Here is a 20,978-nt window from a genome sequence, read left to right on the forward strand (position 1 = left end):
GCCAAACATGCATGTTAATTCTACTTATAATGAAAAGTAGGTCTCATGCAAGTTTAAATAGTGAGTTAGCTGGAATGATAGTACATTATCTTCTATTCAAAGATACACAAACAAGTTCAGAACAACTTTTCCAGAAGCAAGTTTTGCCCTTTTCAGGCTGTGCTTTAAGTTGATGAGGCAGCTGTGTTACCAGGGTAAGCTCAGCTGCTGTGGAGTACGTCTGTGAGGGACTGGCTAAGGAAAGGCAAGGTGCACTCCTTTCTATAAGGGGTTAAGAATTATCACAGTAGCTTAAGAGTTCCCATTTATGAATCACTGACAGAGAGGAACAAAGCTATTTGCTTTTTAAATTTACATCCAGTTGGACTTAATATGTCACTCTTTTAGAATGCAGGTTCTTCAGAAAACAGATGTACTTGTAAAAGCACAATGGGCTTGTCTATACCCCTCACTTTTAAACAAGCAATATTTGCCTATACAAAGAGAAATCCAGCCTGATGAACAAAGAGCAGGCTTAATGAAACTTCAAAAGAAACCTCTGGAAAAGAAAAAAACCCTTTATTTAAAGGTTAATTATAATCTTGGGTATATCCCCCACTGTTTGGCATCAACCAGGACAGAGTAGAGATAAGTATAAAAAAAACCAAGCCACAACAAGCAGTAACAAAATTGCTGCACACATTCGTATTTTTGGACAGCAGTAGAATTCTGACACGGTAATGAAACTTACCAGTAACAGCTGATGCAGCTATTTAACAAAAATATAGATTCTGAAAGATAACACACACTGGATTCATCTGTTAATACAAAACTAACTTAGATTCTTACACCACCACTTGTGTTACATGAAAGGTGTGGGGTTTTTTTCATAGCAGTAAAGATGTACAATGTTTAAAATTCTTAACACAGCTCAAAGGTGAGAAAGCAGCATTGTGGCTTCTCTGCAGCACAGGGTTAATCACACAAATTCCATTTTTTACAACACACAACATCAAAACCTAGAGCCTTCAAAATTCAGAGAACTGTGAAGTGGTTTCAGTAGACCTACCTTCCCCGATCTTCAGGTTTTGGATATTACATGAACAATCAGTGACAAGTTCTGCAAGCAACCAAACTAACATTCTTTGAATTAAATCAGTTTCTCTCCTCCTATTCCCTTCAGAATATTCAGATTTATAATGATTTGTTTAAGAACAGAAAATCCTACAGTCTTATTCCATTTTCTAAAGTACATTAACGGTTCTTTGATATGAAGCTCAAGGTCACCATGCAAGTCAATCAAATGCCCTTCAGTCCTTTCTTCTGTGTTTTGGGTTTGTTGAATTTTTTTTTGGGTTTTTTTGTTCTGGTTTTGATGGGTTTTGTTTGTTGGAGCTTTTTTTTTCACCTGTGTTACCCAGTCATCGCCCCTTACTGCTGGAAAATATGGCAGAGTAGTCATCATGTGCTCTGCATCCTTGATGTTTTCCACTGCTTAGTTCATCATAATAAAGTTAGATTTGCAATGAGCTTAAAAGAAGAAACAAACGAACAAAAAAAACAAAGAAAAAGTGTTCAGTACATCACTCCAATTTATCTGTTGGCATGTGGATTTCTGCATTATATAAATAATTTGGATTTCATGGTATAGACAGGTGTTTTTAAGATAGGAGTGTATTATGACAGACTACTTCCCTTCCTATTGTTTACTTACTGCAGTACTAGTTGCCAAAAGCAGCATTTATCTCTAAGTTCCTCATTACTACCCAGAAATTCTTGATTAAAGGAAAATTGCTTAACACAGGCCCCTAAAAGGAAAGTTATCTGTGCAAAGAGCTGGCAGGCATTCCTAGTTTTAGCAACACTATTTGCAAATTGGAACAAATACAAAAAGGAAGCAGGTATGCAAAGAATAAACGTGACTTACCTATAAACTCAGTGACAGGATCATGTTCGCCTTCTGTTTTAATAGTACCTGCAATACTTTCATTCTCCAAGATTGGAAGAAAAAGCTGTACAAAGTCCGAGGTATATGGAGGAGCAATCACATCCAGCACCTGAAACAGCAGACAAAAATGGATTATTCTTCCCCTTAGAGAGGTAGTAGGGACACTACTTAATTCATAATACTAGTTTTGAAAGCATACAAATAGTTGCACTTAAGACCTTTTGTTCTCCATTCAAGTAGTTAATGATATATTCTCGTGGTACTCTACCCAGTACCTTAATATTTTCAGGAGTGAAGAGTCAGTAACACTCATCACATCCTTGTGAGTACCGATATGACATACATTGATATTACTGACATTACACACATTGGTCAGAATCTGATCTTGCAATATTTTTGAATCTGAGGTAAGCTGATTTAATATCCAAGCACACACACAATTTTCACTGCTGACCTCAGTAACAAAGTATCTGATGAGAGAGATATCGGTATCTAGCTTCTCCAAGCACTTGCGGATATAGCTGACAACAGGTAGGACGTATCCTCGACTGAGTAAGTGCACCATCCGATCCAGAAGAGTCTTCTTCAACTCCAGCTGATGGTGTGGGGAGGGAAGAATCACACATTAGAACCTCCTCTCAAAATTGTGCAATTTTTATTGCTAATTCTTACTGATTCAATATCTGCTATGTTACTTTTTAACCACGACCGTATTCCTAAATTAAACTCTTAAAACTGCCGTGACAGCAAAAGCTGTTATCTTGAGTCAGTGTAACTAATACAAAGGAACACAAATACCAAATCCTTTGAGAATCACCTGCTCCATTACATCAAGCTGTGAATGTTCTGTTTCAAAGAGCTTGACGAGAAGCTGTAGAACCTGGGGATGAAGCAGCTGATGGCATGTACTGATCTGCAAACAAGATGGGAAAGTCAGATCCTCAGAACTCCAATTTAAAAACCAGAGTAGTCTTTATTAGACAAGTTTACATTCATGTTAGTGCCAGATGCAAATGCTTTTAGAAAAGCATTCCACCATTACTTTTTCTGACACCCAAGCTTTCCTGGTGCAAATAATGCTGAGATGACAAAACCAAATAACTAATTCCAAATAGAAGCAGATTAATCTCTGTATATTTACTGATTTGCTGCAAGTGATAGGCATTCAGTAAACTGTACGTAATTCCACTTACAAGTGTCAAAAGTGTTTTTACTCTCCAGCAAGACTTTCTATACACTTTTACCTCATCCAATAATGCCAGATGAACCGGAGTGTGATCAGTCTGCAGTTGGAAGTATCGTGGTTCTGACACTGTCCAGTCCACCCACTTCAGTACACCCATGGCCACCACTGGGAACCTACAGAAAAAAAAAAGATTACTTTAGCAGGAGCATAAAGACCCCCTACCCAACAAAGCAAACCAACCAACCAAGAAACCCCCTAGTAAATTTAAAAATAAAAAAATCTTTCAGTATATTCTAATGGTTGCTAAAGTTTCAGTTTAACTTACAGCAGAATTCATAAAGCTCAAAAAGTTTTGCTTGAAAAGTTGCCAGCACATCAAGAAAGGCTGGAGGAAAATTCTTGCTCCAAAGAAACTCCCTGTTCAGCATAAAATGTGAAAAATAGGCAAGAAAATTCATGTACACTCCCAGTTTGTTCCGGTTTATCCAATATCTGCTATTTCACAGTTTCAAGAGAAGGATGGATGCATCTATTGCTAGGGAGGCTTTATTATGAAGACCAAGTAATTTGTCATCTTTTTCCAGTGGCAGAGAAAAGCACGTTTGATGACACATGATGGACAAGCTGTCAGTGAAAGTCAGAATTTACGCGCTCATGGGAGAGATTCCAAAGAGTCAGATGTACAATTCTGAAAGCTGCTTTCAGCCCACCGCTTCACGTGTTCTACAGCGAGGACATTCTCAAAGCGTAGCCCACAAAGGCATTTCCCTTTAGCAGTACCGCCTCTCCTAAAAACTGCCTTCTTTCCAACAGCTGAGGCTTGGGACCAGTCTCTGCTCACCTGATGCACTGATAGAGAGTGCTCAGTTCTGCAACCAGCTCTGATGCCCCTTTGTTCTCATTGCAACACAGATTGTGAACAGTCTCAATGGCTTTTGAGGTTGACTTGAGTTCATCCTTGTTTATGCTGACTCTCTTGTTCTGAAATATTGCAAAGTTTGAATGTAAGAGTTGTGAATATAACAGATGTCTCTGGTTAATTAAGGAAAGGAATTGTAACCTGTGATAAGCCTAAGATCACATAATTTTTCTCAAAACTTACAATCAAGTGCAAGTTTCAGAAGAACTAATTATCAATGAGCTGACGTAAAATGATGTTTGCTTTATTTAATTCCCTGAGAATTACTTTATCCACTTCATAGAATTAAATTCCTCTTCCTCTGAAAAAGCACACGCAATTTTTGCAGCACAGAACTGCTACTGATAACCTTTGAGGGAAGGTGTAAAGAAGAAGAGAGTAAAAATACTCAGTGCACTCAAACCATTACAGTACTATTTGATTATGAGAATTTAGGCTTTTTAGTCATTTCAGTTGAAGCGAGAAACTTTCATATAAAAATAAGTAAATTAAGCTGAATACATTATTTTAAAGTGAGCAACTTCACGACCACACATTCTTTTTCAGCTCAGTCAAGCCACTGTAGGTAAAAATAATGCTATTCACAGACCCGAACGTTACCTTTTTCCACATCTCTACTACACTAGCTGCATATGCCAGTATGTGAATATATTTATGTTTGTGGTCCTGGTTGATCTTAGCACCTGGCTTAAACAATGACTGCATGAACAGGTCCAGAAAGGCAGGTACTCGAATCTGTGAAGAAAACAAATGGTTTGTTAGAGCTGATAATGGTAACAGGTGACTAAAAATAGTTTTTCCATCTGATATACTTTGCATAGAATGATATATAACACATTCCCCCTTGAGAGTAGGTTAGATAGTCTTCTGAAGGGATGCAAACTTTAGATATACACAAAACAACCCCCACTCTCCCACAAAAAACCCAAGACGCACCAAACAAAAAGAGTTACAGACTATATTGCTGAAGTATCTAAATGCCACCATTTGTTATCAGAACCCATGTTAAAACAAGGCAGTGAGAAATGTGAAACATGCTCTTTAGGCCTCCTTACAACAACAACAACAACCCACCCAGTTTTGCAGGTGTTTTTTCCTTATTTTTCCTCCAAAAGAAGTTAGTTAATTCCTTGCCATCTTTATCTCCTATTGAGAAGCTCTTTTTACATCTAATTTAAATTAATTAAAGGCAACTTGGAATGATTACAGAAAAAAATCCATCAAGAAGCTAATGCAAAATACAAGTAGTCATTTCACATTTAGACATTACTTAAAATTATAAAGGAATGAGTCTGAGTGCTAACTTGTATTTTGTGTCGATACAAGACTACCTCATATTTCTGAGTGCTACTGTACCAGAAGTAAGTTTCAGAGGCTATAAAAAAAGAGCTACTCACCAGTTCTACTGGAGGTGGGTCCATGCTTGTGAACATTTTGAAGAGGACAGTGATATCTGCCGGATTCAGAGCTCCTTTGGACAACATTGCACCAAGAGCCTGACATGCTCGAGGATAGGAGGCTGCAGTGCCCAGCGCTAAGGTGATCTGACTGGCATCATGGCCTCTGGATGAAGAACAAACACACACAGCAACTTATTTTCTTAATTCAGACATTTTCATTTTAGCCTCACTGAATCAACAGGGCACATTCTATGGAATGTAACGCCTTAGGGCAGAACCCCTTACCCTGGGTAATTATAGAAACAGGCCTGTATTTTTTTTTTTAAAGACAAAAACTTCAACTCTTTGCTGTTCTGATTTCAGGTCTCCTAGTACAAGACACTGAACTTTTCTGTTGATCTACAAATTAAGGTCTGCTAAAAGGACTGCTCTGTCACGGCTAAGAATTTTCCATTTGCTAGCAAAAGGTAATCAAGAATGGGCAAAAGTCACCAAAATTTGTAAACTCTTGTCTTACATTTCATTAATAATATAACTCTCACTTACTTCTCATGCGCGTATCGCTGAACCTCCTGGGCAATCCGTCTGACAGCCGACCCTCCTTGCTCTTCCTGAGCTAATATGGACATCATAGACTGAGCAAAAAGATACGTGTGTTCTCCATGGCACACCATCTTCTGTGAAAGCACACATCCAAAACTCTTACCAGTCAACAAGAAACATGCAGGTACGCTTCTGTGATTACATTGCCACAAAGACTTTACTGAAATTTATTCATTAAAAGGAAAACACCAAACCACAAACAACTAAGGAAGAAAACCAAAAACCCAACTGCTAATAAAGTACAGAAAACACAACATCACTCTGCATTCATTCTATGCAAGAAAAAATGGCTAAATTGAGAACTTCATTTCTTAAATGCCAGAATTGAGAGGAAATTCTATCCTAATAGCTCTCAGTACTTTCTCTGCAATATTTAAAAAGTAAGAGAAGTGCAAAGCCATCTGAAAGTCATTATGCTATTTCACAACACAGAACATATGCTGGATTGATTCAGACAGCGACTTCCACACTGACACGGATAATAGAAGAATTATTTTAATTTGCCAGGGGACTGACCAGACTGATCTTTCGATCTCGCATTAAATGTGAAAGACAGTTCTCTCTTCACCTTTTTACAATCCATTTAATACGTGCCACATAAGCAACCCAAGGATTTCTTAGTCACAGAATGATCAAAAAGCATACATTTCTATTATTTAACTCAGATATACTTTCTCTTCATAAGCTTTTGTAAGACTTGATGTCAAGATTCTCTACACTCCCACAATGACTTGTGTATCTTAAGCAGAAAGGAAAACATTACTTTCTTTCCACATAAAAGGGAAAAAACTTACAGCAAACTCAGGGAGGTTTTTTTCAAGGTTTTCTTCTCCTCCATCTAAAATTGTGGCCAGAGATGTACGCAGGACTCTGGAAAATACTTCCAGCTGCTGACATGCTGTTGAAACACTGGTTATTTCCCCTTGATATCCAGCATCAGATATAAGCTATAAAAACAAAACAAAAATTTGTAGTATTCACATATATATTTCAGATACCACAACAAGTCTATATGATGACACAAAATGTAAGATTTCCCTCTGCATACACTTACTGGAATTCATGCTTATCTTTTAGACTTCAGAAAAGGAAACCAATAAAGATGTAGCAAAAAGGAAGTAAACCGCAATGAAATAAAAATATTTCAGAGCACAGCAAGATACAACATTCTCTCCTTGTCACAGAACATACAAAACTGACTGAAATGTTCCACTGCACCAGAAATCCTGAATTTCCAAATACAGATCAAAAGGTAAAAACCCAAAAAACCCCCACGAAACACCAAAAATCCCAAAGCAACAACAACAAAAGCAGTACTTCAAACTGGGAAACTACTTACTACCTGCAACCTGTAACACAATTCCTCCCACCAATGTGTACTTGTGCTGTTCTGACATTTCAATAAGCAACGTTAGCAGGAATACATAAAAGGTACAGGCAAGACCGCAGCCGATATTTGATGCCAGAACAATCGGCCCTTTATGGATATTCTCATTTATTAGACTTGACTATACTACCTTCACAGTAAAATTCAGCATTAAACAGTCGGGATGGGCTTCTGCCAACTTGTAAAAGAGATCTCTCCACGTAGTATGTGCTATCATCTGCTCAAGCCAGGCTGGAGTCTGAAAAGATTAGAGCAATAGGGAGAAATGTAAGAACACCTAGTTGCCAAGACCGTTAAAAGTCAACCTTCCACCTCTCAGTAGTCCTGCAAGTTGTTATACAGGACTTTATTGTAAAGGAGGATGCATTCCAAGTTTCTAAGTTGTCTAAGCCTCTGAGGACTCCAGTGAGATACAGTTGGTTTTCTGAAACCAGTTGTTACTTAAAGAAAGAGCTTTGAATACACAATTTCCTTTCCCCACCATCTACTCCTCCATTGGCATCTATGTAGATTCCACTCATGTAGACATAGCGACACGGAATACATGCACACCTCTCCTTCCTCTGTGAAGATGGAATCTGCTTTCCGAGGGTCAAAATGCTTGATAAGTAAGCTCTTTAAATGGTTTTCTACCGTCTCCTGAACTTGCACTGGCTCAACACCTGTACAGAAGGAACAAAAAACTTGGCAATGCAATCCAATCAAACACAGCAGCAACATCTTAAATTTTTCAGCAAGAACAGAAAACACTCAGAAATTAATCAACACAGAAGAGAGGAGAGACACCAGTTCTACAAGCAAGCCACGCTGATACAGACAGATCTAGAGATTCTCAACCTTTTTCCTAAATGCAGACTGTTTATGACCACAGGCAGGTCACACTAGTCCTTTTCTCTTGATGTCTTAATCAGTCATGCAAACAGCAATGCCGGGCATCGCACAAGACTGTCACAGGGCGCCATACAGACCAGAGTCCCACTTTTTAATAGAGGGGCTATCGGTAGCTTTGACAGCAAACAACACACAAAATAGTAAAAAGTAGTCCTACATTTCTCAGATCAGAGTATAACACTTTTTATCATTCGTAAACAAAAGTTTACACTAGCTAAGGGACAAAGGTACCACAAGATCATGCTGAACATGTCTTGCAAGTGGCTGCTGAAGAATTCATAAGCAGACAGTAACGCAGAATTCTTGTCTAACAGAACACAGGCCCCTGTACAGGAACCTACCAACTAACCACTGATCCACTGAAAGGGAATAGTAACTAGTAATAAGGTAATTTTTTTCAATATTAATTATGTAATACTATTACAAAGTATCACATACTGCTAACACCATCTACGTAACAGTACTCTTGCCCTTGTACATGAAAACAAAAAGAAGCTATAGTTTATGTAGTTGCTTGAACTGTATTACCATTTATAATATATTTTGTGGGCATTTCAAAATGTTCATCAACAGATCACTTATTCTCTGAGCAGAATAAACGTATTATTATTAAAAAATTAATCACACATACAGGATGATGACTTTACAATGAGCCTCTTTCTGAGTATAATCAGATTTGCCACCAATTCAGATATTTCTGACAGAAGGAAGTCTATGGACCCAAATTATATTGTATCACTTATCATACCTGTTTGAATGAGCCACTCTGCCAGCAAATTTACAGTCTGTGCCACCGCAGTGTAATTTTCAGAGAGGAGCTGGATAACATTCTCTGGAGAACCTCCTGCTTGGAAATACCTGATAAAAAGATTACAAATTAACTATTTGAAAGTGATACTAAAACCCAAGACCAATTGAACTCTAAAGGCAAAACAACAGCATCATTTATACACTTACACACACACTTCCATACCAAGTGACAGCACCGCACCTACAACACACATAAGGTTACACTCACCTCTTCAACGTGTTAAATATAGATGGCTCCATTATATAGTCAGGGGTCGAAAATTTCTTCAGGCATTCTTGCTGGACTTCGGCATCATCTTCTCCCTCCCCATCCTCATCGTCCTGCTGTTGCACGCACAATCAGCCACCTTTATTACCCTGTTTGCCCCCTTTCCTCCCCAGACAAACACGACTTCCCAAAAGTGAAGGCGCAAAACCAAGCACCGTCTTGAAGTTGTTTCTCCCCTTATTCCCCGCTCGGAGCCCCACGCCCCTCCACAGGACAGACTCCCCCAGCCGCCGCTTTTCGCCCCAGACGCGGATCCCCCGACCTGCAGAGCGAGAGGGCCCGGGAGCTCCTGTCCGACCCCCGGGAGCAGCGGGTCCCTCGGCAGGGCCCTGGCCGCGCTCCCCTCACAGGCCGCCCCAGGCCCGGGCCGAGCTGCCGCCTCCCGCCGCACGGCCCCGCCAGCGCTCACCGCTCCCCCGTCCGCCTCGTTCCCCCACTCCGCCGCGCTGCCTTCGAAGTAATCGGCGTCCTCCATGGCTCCACCCGCCCCGTACCGTCCCGCCCCGGGCCGAACGAGCAGCGGCGGCAGCCGGAACCAGGCCCCAACCGCCCTGCGGGGCGGGGCGGAGCGGAATGGCGGGCGCAGGGAGGGCGGAGCCGCCGGCCCCGCCGCCGAGCGAGCGGGAGCGCGGTGGGTGATACCCGGCACCTTCTGCCGCTCCGGGGCCGTGCGGGATGTACTGGAGAGAGTGCAGAGGAGGCGCTGGAGCTGGTGAGGGGCTGGAGCACAAGTGTGATGGGAGCCGCTGAGGGAGCTGCGGGTTCAGCTGGAGAACAGGAGCTGAGGGGAGAACTTACCGCTCTCTGCAACTGCCTGAAAGGAGCTTGGAGCACGGAGGGTGCTGGTCTCTTCTCCCAAGCAGCAAGTGATAGGACAAGAGGAAATGGCCTCAAGTTGTGCCAAAGAGGTTTAGATTGGATATTAGGAAAAAATTCTTCATGGAAAGCGCATTGGAACAGGCTGCCCAGGGCAGTGGTGGAGTCACCATCCCTGGAGGAGTTTAAAAGGCATTTAGACAAGGATCTTAGGGACATGGTTTAGTGCTAGAGTGAGGTTATGGTTGGACTCGATGATCCTGAGGGTCTCTTCCAACTGAAATGTTTCTGTGATTCTAATGTCTTGCCCAATACGGCCCCCCTGCCCCAGGACGAGCTGACAGGAGCCGGCGGCAGCGCGGGCTGTGCTGGGGCAGCCTGTGCCTCAGGGCTCGGCCGGTGCCTCAGGGCTCGGCGCTGCTGCTGCCTGAAGCTGGTGCTTATAGTGGCGAAATCTGGGGAATTATGGTTGAAACTGCTCGTGAATGACAGCAGATAAAAATTAAATATGGAAACGTAAAAACTGGCCCCATGGCGGTGGTTCACAAGGGGGTGGAGGGTCCCTCTGTCCCAGATCAAGCAGTTCATCCCCAGTCAGTCACCGCCGGAGAGCCAAGGCAGAAGACAGCATCCAGTCAGAGGGGAAAAAAGAAGCCCATGGAAATTTAAAAGCAACTTCCCTACCCTGCAAAACCTCCCAGTGCAGCAGCAATTAAACAGGGACTTCAAGGGAAGAGGGAACAATGGGATGCGTTGATCTTTTCTGTCTGCAGTTGAGTAACAGCAGTTTCCTCACACTTTCTGAAACATGAAGAGGATACAGAAAACCAGCAACAAGTTGATAGTAATTATCAAATGTTATGGTAGAATTAAAAAGAACCAAGAAGCCAAAGAAAAAAGTCAAAGAATAAGGATGATAACTTTGGTGGAATGGAAGTGGTGAGATTTTTAGGATCAGATTTTAATGGTTAAGTTTTAGTCCCCCAAACTCACCACAGAACAACATCACAGTGGTTGTGCTCACCTCGGGGCCTCGGTACGGCCCTTCCTGGGGTGCTGGGAGAGGGTCCCGAAGGAGCCGGGCTGAGCTGGGTGCTGCTCACAGGCAACAGCAGAGGGAGGGACCGGGTTACAGAGGAAGAGGGAATAAATTTGAAATGAAAACTGACCATACAATCTGACCTCAGGCAAGGAGACAGGCATGAGTGAAATGGAGAGCATGTGAGAGGAACAGAGTCCCTTTGTCTGTCCTCAGATCAGCTGCCGTTCTTCAGTTGTATAAGAGCTTAACTGTGAGAAAGGGGAGGGTGAGGGTGTGTTCTGGGGTTTGGAGCGCAGCCAAGAGTGTTGCTGATTAATTATTTAAAAGATCCTTTCTTCTCAGTCAGTTTCTAATTGAAAAATAGTAAAAAAGAAATTACTCTTCAATGCAGCCTGTGGAATTGCTTGGTAGGAAAGGCCAAAACACCCTGTTCAGAAATAAGTTGATGGAGGGTCTTCAAGACTTGAGCCCTTGCTCAAGCGTGGTCACTGTACCAGTTAAAGGGCTTACTGCACTTAAAATTTCAGTATAAAAAGTACACAGCACCACCTGCACTGCAGCATAGTAGAAGTTGTGCTGTCATATGCTGCCCTACGGCAGTGAAGCAACTCTTTCTGAAACATTTCTTCAACATTTTTGTGAGCCCAGAATAATGTCCTTTTTGCTCTGTCAACAGGAAGGAAAAGAGACTTTTTCAGAATAAAAGGCATGGATTGAAGTGGAGGCACAACAGACGCATTCTCTACCGTGCTAGGCGGTTGCTCGATTGTCTGCAGTCAGGAAGACAGTAAGGTAACATTGGGGTGCTTATCGAAGCACTGCCCATTTCTTATGAGGAAAAGAACTGGGAGAGAAGTGAGAGACTGAGGCTGGAGGCCAATGGAAATATCCTTGAGAAAAAGTTTTTGGCTTATCTCCATTTAGTTAGTGGGCAATTTCCATCTCGTAGACGTGAGAAAATAATAGCGTACTCACAACAGACAGAGTGATTAACCACTCAGAACTCCTAAGAAAATATCTGACCTGAATTTAATCTATCCCAAACCATGAAAAAAAAAGTGTTTTCTGAGAGTCAAGTAAGAAACATCTCTACAGTTCCTGTGCTTCAGCAGCTCTTCTTTTTTTTTGGCTCGCAATGATGTCGAGTGTTATAAGATGTGAGATTTTGGGCAAATTACTTAACAACTATGCTTCAAGATTTCCTACCTAAAGAAGGGCTGAATACAGCTGATGAAATCATCCAACTTCATTTGATTCCTTCCTGGAATAAAAGAAAATCTCAAACAGAAGAGCACACTTCCAACAAAACTGTTTGCCTTTTATTCACGTTTAAAAAAATATCTGCCCTGGCATTGTCTGTATGCTAACTGCCTCTGCTCCTTGCTCTCTACGAATCCTTTTAGCATCAATTTGTATTCCAGAATTGTTAGCCCTTTACAAATCAGCCAATACATTCAACTACAGATAAGGTAATAACTTTCAAATTGAGTAGGAAATTACAGCAGCATCAAGTCAGGCAAATGAGTTTTGGCTTCTTCCTTCTAGGCAAATGAGTTTTGGCTTCTTCCTTCTCAAGCAGAACCTCAAGATCGAGCATTCTTGTTTGTACCTTGAGATCCTCAAGTACTGGTAACAGCATTATTCCAGACCTCGAACACCATGACACTTTGCTAGGAAACTGAGAAGTATTCTGAGACAAAACAAGGTGGGTTTTAGGTTGCCAACATAATGTCATTCTAGTCTCCTTCAAGCATCAACTTAAAAAGTTTGACCTATGTTTATAAGCTGTGGATTACTTAAAAGCACAGCCTCACAGCGCCCCAAGTACTTTGCAAGATGTGCCTGTAGTGGAAACGTTTTTTTCCTTCAAAGTAAGTTCCGGTTGATTTGCAAACTGATAATTAAACTTACATGTCACTGAAGTATCTCCCAGTTCTATAATCTAAGTGCATTTTTTGTGGTTTCTTAGCTAGAGATATTCTGGCCTTTTAGCTGCATTCTCTGATCTTGCAAATTTGTATGAGGATCCCAAACTGGGTCACTTACCTGGGGAATGAAGAATTTCCCCCATAAATATGTTTTTCCACATCCAAGGTGATGAATTTAGGAGTCTTGTTTATCTAGCTTTCCCTAGTTCCTCTGAACTTCCAGTGAGGTCGTCTCATAACTTTCTTTCATAGCTGCTCTATTCTCTTATCAACCATATATGCTGTGAGCATAGGCGGGGGATAAGGATGGGAGAAAGTAGCTGAATCCAAAGGCAGCAGTCTTTGGGGCACAATGGTGGGCAGAATGATTGGTTGTAAGCTCCCCAGTTCTAAATCACAAATAGGTTAACAAGAGTCCGTTGCTGTGGCAGCACTGGGCTTCCAGACTCTCTTACATAGATGAACATTTGTAGCCCAGCAGAGTTTTGCCCTGTGGGAAACAAAACTCAAGGTTAGCACCAAAAATTTCATGAAATGTTACTTCATTTTGGATGTTTGCCTTCAGGAAAGAGTGGTGATTAAAAATACTGAGACACGTGAATCATCACACACACTTCAGGAAATACATGCTGTCTCCTATGGTTCTAGCTGAATACAAGTTTAAAATACCTTTCATTAATACTTGGAGGATTTACATAGACGTGTTTGGTTCTATCAGTTGACCCCTTCATTTGTCTTTTTATGGAAGCTCTTCTGATCCTGCCAATGGTAAAACTGATCCTGTAGCGAAAAAGAACCAGAATGGGCCCCCTTTGCAAGTAGCTTTACAGTCACAACCCTTGTACAGCAGCTCCTTTCTCTGCCTGATCTCTGTTGGCACTCTAGCATTTTAGTTACAAGAATGATACAACTCCAAAGTCCTATAAAATACTGGAAAACTACAAATAGAACCACTGTGCTTCACTATTAATAATTCACATAGAATTCACAGCCAAAAACCATCAAGTTTTCATAACAGAATGACAGAACTGAGAGAATTCCCATCACTACATCTGTCCTAATCTTGTTCTTTCTGCAAACTTTAGTAGTGTATTAAAAAAATAACAGCATTAGCCAACTCATTTAATAAAACAACTGGGTAAATTAAAGTGTAGATATACATTCACATTTTAATTTTGAATTTGCTTACATTTGTCTACTGGTACCCCAGTCTTAGGAAAGCATGTTATGTTACATAAAACCCCCTAATGTCAGCATGTTCTCCTGGTGTTCTCCTTCAAAAACACAGAATTCTCTATTTGGAACAACGTGTAAAAGCTTTATTTTATCCTGTCATTAAAGCAGAGATTTTTGAGGCAGACTTCCTAAGAGAAAAAAAAAATTAGGAAAACCTGTAAATTCTGGTTTGCTGTTTTTGTTCGTTTGTTTCATTTTTATTAAAAAGAAAACTCTGTTACATATTTGGTCAGTTACCCGTTGTTGCAGAGGTATCAGCGAGCACTTGCTGTTGTAACCTACAGAACGCTCTGTTTTTCCACAGAACCAGGCTAAGCGCATAGGACCCAAAGTTAGAAAAAGAAATCCACCTCATGATTTTAAAATGTAATGCAGTGAAAGATTAGTTTGCCTTCCCACCTCCTCCCCAGCTTACTTTTCCAAGTCGACTTGTGCTTTAAACTGCACCCATTTTGCTCAGCTCAGTACATTAGAAGTAGACATGGTAAAAAACAGTTATAACTTTTAATAAGATGAGACTCAGGGTTGAAAACAATTCTGAAGCCACTTCTCATGGCTGAAATTTTAGCAATCTCTGCAATACAGCAAAATACTCTAGAGCAGCTTACCTACCTAGTCACTGAAACACATCCACTCACAGTATTTAACTAACTGGTTACAACCAGCATCGAAATAGGTTCACTCCTGGAATTTCTATCTTGTCATCACCAGACAGATCCTTCAGTGTGATGGCCTCCACCAGCAGAGCTTCAGAAATCCCCCTGCTAGCTTATTTTATTTACAAAGACACTTCAAAGTTTGTCATAGCACAGAAAGACTTTTTCCCAATGGATGAATTTTCAGAACTATTAAGCTGAGGAAGAAGGGTACAGTTTTGGACTGCACTGTTACGTAAACTCAACATGTATTTTAGGGACGAGGGCCTGTTCCTGTGCGACGTTCCCCCGGTAACAATCTATGGCCTTGATCCTGCTTTTATAGTTAGGAATTTTATCATTTACTTCCATGGAAGAGGTCTACTGAGTGCTGGCGTTGTCAGAAACACACATAGCATATTAGATACAGTTGGGGAAAGAAGAGAACTTACTCTCTTCCAGAATAACTTACATAATTTTATAACAATTTTATCACTCTTAGACATTTGTATAGCACCAATCACCAACAGCATTATCACTAAGGCACTGGACCGGTTCTCAGCTGTGTGGGGTCTATCTCCAGATCGGTGGTCAATTTCCTCTGTAATCGTGTTTATCTCTTTTGTTTTTCCTGGTACATATTTTTTGACATTGGAAAACAGGATACAATACAAAAACATCCTACACCATTTACAGGAATATTGCGCCACAACTAATTACAAGGTGCTCAGATTTTAAAGTGATGAACATTAATATTTCTGTGCATAGATTTACTGGTAAAAGAAAATGATCCTGCAGGTATCAATTATGTGCAACACACTGGAAGAGAATTAGCTTCAGCTCCTCTGGAGTCAATGACATCCTCTAAGTTAAATCCTGTCCTCGATGCCAAGATTCAAAATAGTTTTTAGATAAATGAAGATAAGCCTGAAGGGCTCCTGTCCATGACAACTGATTCAGCGTGCCTTCAGATGCTTTTCCATCAAAATCCGCTCCTAACAACTTACAGAGCTTCAGTTGCATCCTCTGAGAGGGCAGGTTTTGATGCTTTTGGAAGCAGCTGCATCTTTTTTCAGTCCGTAGTGGATTTTCATCTCCTCCACATTATTAAAAAACCCACAACCCTCCAGCAGTTATTACTATTTTGCTGCATCACACCGGCTGCTGAGCATGTGTTCCGATGTACAAACTACTGGAAGTTCTTGGGTTGAAATAAGTTACTGCAAATGCACAGTAGCTGATTTTGAAACCACAACATCTCTACAATTTATTATTATTTTTACAAAATACCCAAAGTGTTCAGACCATATTGTAGGTTTCTGGCTTGCCAAAGGTTATGTTTTAAAATCAAAACAATTTCTGAGTTACAAAGTGCCAAAATCAATCTTGAACCAGGTTTGTTTTTGTTGTTGGTGGTGTATTCTTTTTTCTTTTAACCAACCCCCATCCAACAAAACTTAAAAACAGAAACAAGTGTTGGAAACTGTTTAAAAAACCCACCAAATCATGCTTGACCAGACGCCTTGTATGGCAAAGATTTAGCTCAGGGCAATTTAGTGCCAAGATATAGACCCTCTATGGGTTTATAATGGAAATACTGACACAACCTCAACTCTAGCGATGCGAATGTGCCCTAAAACACTGTACTTGCTTTTATTAATCAAAGTGGTAGTGTTTACATTTGCAGGTATCTTACACTTCAGCATCACGATGAATACTGAGTAGAATGAGTTACGTTTGGGCTGCAAGGTCAGAAGTTTCCAAACAGATGAACGAGACAGAAGTGAAAGTCCTTGATCGTGAAAACAAGAAGTTCAAATAAATAAATAAAACAAAACTAGGAAATATGGGTAAGCATTAGGTTGGAATGGTTCAATTAACTGCAAATTATGGCCACTAAATTAGAGACAGAAGAAAACACAGTTAATTATTAAATAGCAAGCATTAAAGCTTTATGTTTTTGTATTTAAAAAAAAAAAAAAAAAAGCTGTTAAAAATAAGACTTGCATTTACCAGGCCACCAAACTGCATGGACTAATAGAGACTAACAAAGGCAATACTGAGACATTAAGACACACACACGCTCCATACTTGTGCAACTCAACCATATTCAAAACGATTGCCTTTTTCCTCACTTAACAAAAAAGAAAAAGCATCCCCTAAACATTTCTGTTCATATAAAGCTTTAGGTTTCTTAAACTGTTGCTGTCTTACATAGCTCATTATGTATCCTTCTCGTTAGCAGAGGAAGAAGCTTATTTTTATTCTTTTAAATGGAGCTGCTTTGTTACTCTCAGCTGAGAGATTACATTCCTCACGCCACTACAGGTTTTCTCCATGTATAAATTTGGTGTTTACACCAACTCCTCCTAGGCTTAAAAAGATAAGGGTTGGCACTAAATTAAAGATTTTGGCTCCAGTAACTAAAATTAAGGCTCGCAATTAATATCCTTTCCACTACGTGTGCCCCGTTTTTACCTAGTGGAAACACCAGCCCTTAACCTACAGGCACTGGATACATTCTTAAATCACAGCGGGCTATTTTTGGTCATGTTTTCCTGCAGTTCTACAAAGTTCAGGTGGCAACTTTCTAAACCTGTCAACAGGAAAGATCATTTTTCAAAAATGAGCGGCAACTGCAGCTAAAATTTTTAGGTGGTTTAGTGTCTTCCAAAAGATCGCTAATAATTTTGAATTAAGAGAGATGGGACAGGAGCTCCATCAAGTCCCAGCTCTTCACATAAAAATGGCCTCGGTGATTGTCATTTAAAAGTTTAGCCACAAGAGCAATGAAAACTCACAATTCTCAACAGTTGTGTTACAAAGGCATCTGATACCTGAAGCAAACGCAGCTGCACAGACATCACTGACCACAGCCTAATTTTAATTTCAACTGGACCTCTTCCCAGAAAAGAAAGTGAACACAGTCTGATGGGTGAGAGAAGCGAGTGGGGAAGGCAGAGAGGCAAGGGGTTTGGTGTTTGGGTTTTGTTTCTTTTGTTTTAAAGTCACTGCAGTAAGATCCAGATCAGTTTAGGGGTGTAAATGAAGAGGGAACAGGGGTGTTTGAGTAATATAGGCTAACACTGTTCTAGATGTGTTATTACAGCTGTAATTTCTGACTCTGTACAAATTGTACACGTAGTTTTAGACACATGAAAAAGTAACACGCTCACAGAGACATAAAACACCTAGGTATAAAATATAAAGCAGTGTAGTAGTTACTAAAATTACATGCTCTCTTATTGCTACAGTGATTTTTGCTCTTTTTTCTTTTTACTGTACCACATGTTGTTCTAAGCATATAATTTGCATAAATTATTCAAGTTTAAGAAAAATCCACACATCTTCACTTTAAGCTACTTATATAGTTAATATAAAACAAAAAAAAAAAAGGTTCTAAAGTATCTCTTTATTAAAAGAGAAATAAAAATGTCATTTGAAACTGGAATTCAGTGGCCAAATCCAAGGGCAGCGCACACCTTGTCGCTCGGGAGCCGTTCGCCCATCGGGGTGAGTGGAGGTCGGTGGCTGTTGGGCCCAGCCTAGAGATGGTCACCGGACCTGCGTGATGCCCTACGTGTCTGTTCTTGTTCTGGTTTTGTCTTTAGCAAAAAGGACTATGAATGACCAAAGACTAACATTTAGAATTTGTAGCAAAATTTGGTTTATGTAGAAACAAGCCATGTTTTGCATTTGGATAGAGATTTAAATGAATTAAAGCTAAAAATTAAAAAGCATGATGCTGCAACATCTGGTCACTTGTTGAAGACCTCACTTTTAAAGTGGTTAAGTTTGCACAATTTGTACTTTTTTCTTATTTTTTCTCTTTTTTTTTCTTTTTTCTTTTTTTTTTTTTTTTTTTTACTAAACAGTATTTTTCCTTCTTTTATAAACCAGAAAAACTAAACTACAGATAAATTTCCCCTACCTTGAGCTAATGCTGCAGATAGGGTTGACAAAGCTGTACAGCGCAATCAAACATACTTACATCTTAGCTCATTGTACAGGTACAGCCATAATCAAGGCACAAAGATCTTCTACAAGTTATTTTTTTTTCAATAAAGTTGTACAAAATAATACATTTTACAGTCTGTACAAGAATAATAATCCAGCAGTAAAATAAAAAATGAGGGGAGGGAAGAAGAAAAAGAAGGGAAAGACTGTGAGGACTACAGTCCAGATAATGATTTTGATAGCAGACGGGATCATCAGTGGACAAACTGAAAACAGTGTGTGGTTAACTCTTTCTGCAATCACAGGCCATATGCAGTTCAATTCAGCAATGTCCATGGTTGTCTTTAGACCACCAAGACTGGTTTTAAAAATACCCTTCTGAAAGGTAGCGGGTGGTTTTTGCACTGTCTAGGTCTGTTGTAGAATTGTCAGTATTTCCGTTCAAAGCCACATGACAATCAGAGAACTCAAGTGTCTTCAAACTCGGTCTGTGACTTGGCACCTTCTTTAGTCTGATGCAGTGAATGATACAAAGTGGAGATCACGGCTTATATGATTATGCCCACAACAGTGCTAAATTACCTCAAGTTTTCTCTCCCCAATTTTTGTTTCATCTTTTAATTTTTATTCCCAATTCTTTCAGGTGCTCCACATTCAGGGCTTTTAATTAATTAGTTTTTATTTATCTTTTTTTTTTTTTCCTTCCTTTTTGGTTAATAACAGTGTTAGGGAATCCTCATGGAAATGGCCTTTTAAATGTTAGGGGCCATCTCAAACTGTCCGAGGGGTACAGAAACAAGCTTAGAAGTGCTGCTATTGTCCAGCAAGGAGAAAAAGTTGAGGGGTGCAAATCAATGGGAGATTCAAACAGTTCTCTTCCACCATATGTGGGCAAGGGTGGGTTTGTTTTTTTTTTTTCTTTTTTTTTAATAAGGAATAAGGAGTCCAAAACACAGAAAAAAGTGCTCTCCATCACAACAACTCGTATTGGCGAAGGTGCATGCGCTGAATAATGTCCCGACAGTCATTGAAAACCCTCCGGATGTTCTCTGTATCCACCGCACACGTGAAGTGAGGGTAGCAATAGTGCCTTCCATCTCCACTCGCTGTGCTGATTCTCTGTTCAAAGTAAGAGAGAGATACTGGGTTAAAATAAAACCAACTGGGGGAAAAAGCCCCGTGTTCTCACAACTCAGATGAATGCATGTTAAGATATGTACGTGCACGTTTTGTTTTCAAAGGGTGTAACCAAGGGGCAAAACGCCCACAGTCTTTCACTCTTTCTCTCCTAAAACATGGAATTTAAAATGATCAGAATTATACAGTGAGAAGGTCACTGCATACCAGGGAACTGAGGAGTTGAACAGCAGCTCAAGAAAGTGCCGTTATTTACAGGCAGCTTTGGTGAATTTAGCCGCACAGCCCCTAATCAATTAGTCCGTGTAGAGAGCGGGATTTTGCTGCCTTGTACCAGGCTTTTCTCCTTGCTTTACACTTACAGAAAGCCTCCCTCAAAATTGTGGTTTGCTCCATTTTTAAAATGAGTCCACAATTTGATTGATATGCTCACCATGACAAGTAATAGTAATAATGTTTTAAAAACCTCTATGTCTATTATAGCTTAAGCTGACCAGTAATGGCAAAGAGAATAGGAAAAGAACATTAATATTTTACAGATGATGCATCTTTTGATTAGTCTTTATCTTCAGAAATGATGCATGGAATAAAAACCTGGCCCTATCAATAACAGCAGGCTTTTACTCATTCTGTTTGAGGTTTCTTAATCTTCACCCATTCTTTTGCTGTTTAATTATGTACTGTGTCAACAAACAAATATCTCAAGAGCAGCTAACAGACAGCAATAAAGCTCTTAAACATGGAGTGGTTTATGCAGTGTGGATGTTAAATACAAACAACACAACAGCAGAAGGTGCATGAGAGCTTATATTTAAGAATCACATAAGAAATACCGA

General features: G+C 40.1%; 2 protein-coding genes and 1 long non-coding RNA gene across 12 annotated transcripts in view; 1 reads left to right on the forward strand and 2 right to left on the reverse strand.

Annotated features, from left to right (window-relative positions):
• Window positions 1–539: 539 nt before the first annotated feature.
• Window positions 540–11,464, reverse strand: NELFCD (negative elongation factor complex member C/D). Of its 7 annotated transcripts, none has more exons than XM_065032416.1 (17): window positions 11,232–11,464; window positions 10,892–11,008; window positions 10,190–10,382; window positions 9,332–9,447; window positions 9,062–9,171; window positions 7,975–8,084; window positions 7,553–7,660; window positions 6,830–6,982; window positions 5,979–6,109; window positions 5,430–5,595; window positions 4,633–4,767; window positions 3,955–4,094; window positions 3,172–3,286; window positions 2,745–2,840; window positions 2,382–2,522; window positions 1,907–2,036; window positions 540–1,509 (listed from the first exon to the last, which is right to left on the reverse strand). In XM_065032416.1, exons 4-17 carry the CDS (start codon window positions 9,361–9,363, stop codon window positions 1,475–1,477), a joined length of 1,602 nt encoding a protein of 533 aa, XP_064888488.1. In that variant the 5' UTR covers window positions 9,364–9,447; window positions 10,190–10,382; window positions 10,892–11,008; window positions 11,232–11,464; the 3' UTR covers window positions 540–1,474. The 7 variants fall into 7 exon arrangements, with proteins under 7 accessions (XP_064888488.1, XP_064888489.1, XP_064888485.1 ...); XM_065032417.1 differs by having other exon boundaries at window positions 11,377–11,409; XM_065032413.1 differs by lacking the exon at window positions 10,892–11,008 and having other exon boundaries at window positions 9,332–9,444; window positions 11,232–11,425.
• Window positions 9,973–20,124, forward strand: LOC110356584 (uncharacterized). The gene is made up of 2 exons (XR_002409891.2): window positions 9,973–10,103; window positions 11,926–20,124. It is a non-coding gene; the product is annotated as an uncharacterized LOC110356584 (long non-coding RNA).
• Window positions 18,441–20,978, reverse strand: part of GNAS (GNAS complex locus) — a 140,603-nt gene continuing 138,065 nt past the window's right edge. For all 4 annotated transcript variants that reach the window (XM_065032425.1, XM_013371299.3, XM_065032426.1 and 1 more), the window contains exon 12: window positions 18,441–20,124. In XM_065032425.1, the coding sequence (XP_064888497.1) occupies window positions 19,978–20,124 (147 nt within the window). In that variant the 3' untranslated portion in view covers window positions 18,441–19,977. The remainder of the gene's footprint in view (window positions 20,125–20,978) is intronic.

This window comes from Columba livia, chromosome 16, assembly GCF_036013475.1.
Source record: "Columba livia isolate bColLiv1 breed racing homer chromosome 16, bColLiv1.pat.W.v2, whole genome shotgun sequence".
Lineage (NCBI taxonomy): Eukaryota > Metazoa > Chordata > Aves > Columbiformes > Columbidae > Columba > Columba livia.

Bases quoted from the DNA above. Each gene is read 5' to 3' on its own strand.
- NELFCD (XM_065032412.1), bottom strand. From the start codon at position 11,410: ATGCCTGTCTCCTTGCCTGAGGTCAGATTGTATGGTCAGTTTTCATTT. The intron at 7,661-7,974 runs GTGTGCATGTAT...TAATCTTTTCAG, and splicing joins TCTTCACAGAGGAAGGAGAG to ACTCCAGCCTGGCTTGAGCA. The intron at 5,596-5,978 runs GTAAGTGAGAGT...TTCTTCATCCAG, and splicing joins CAGCGATACGCGCATGAGAA to AGGCCATGATGCCAGTCAGA.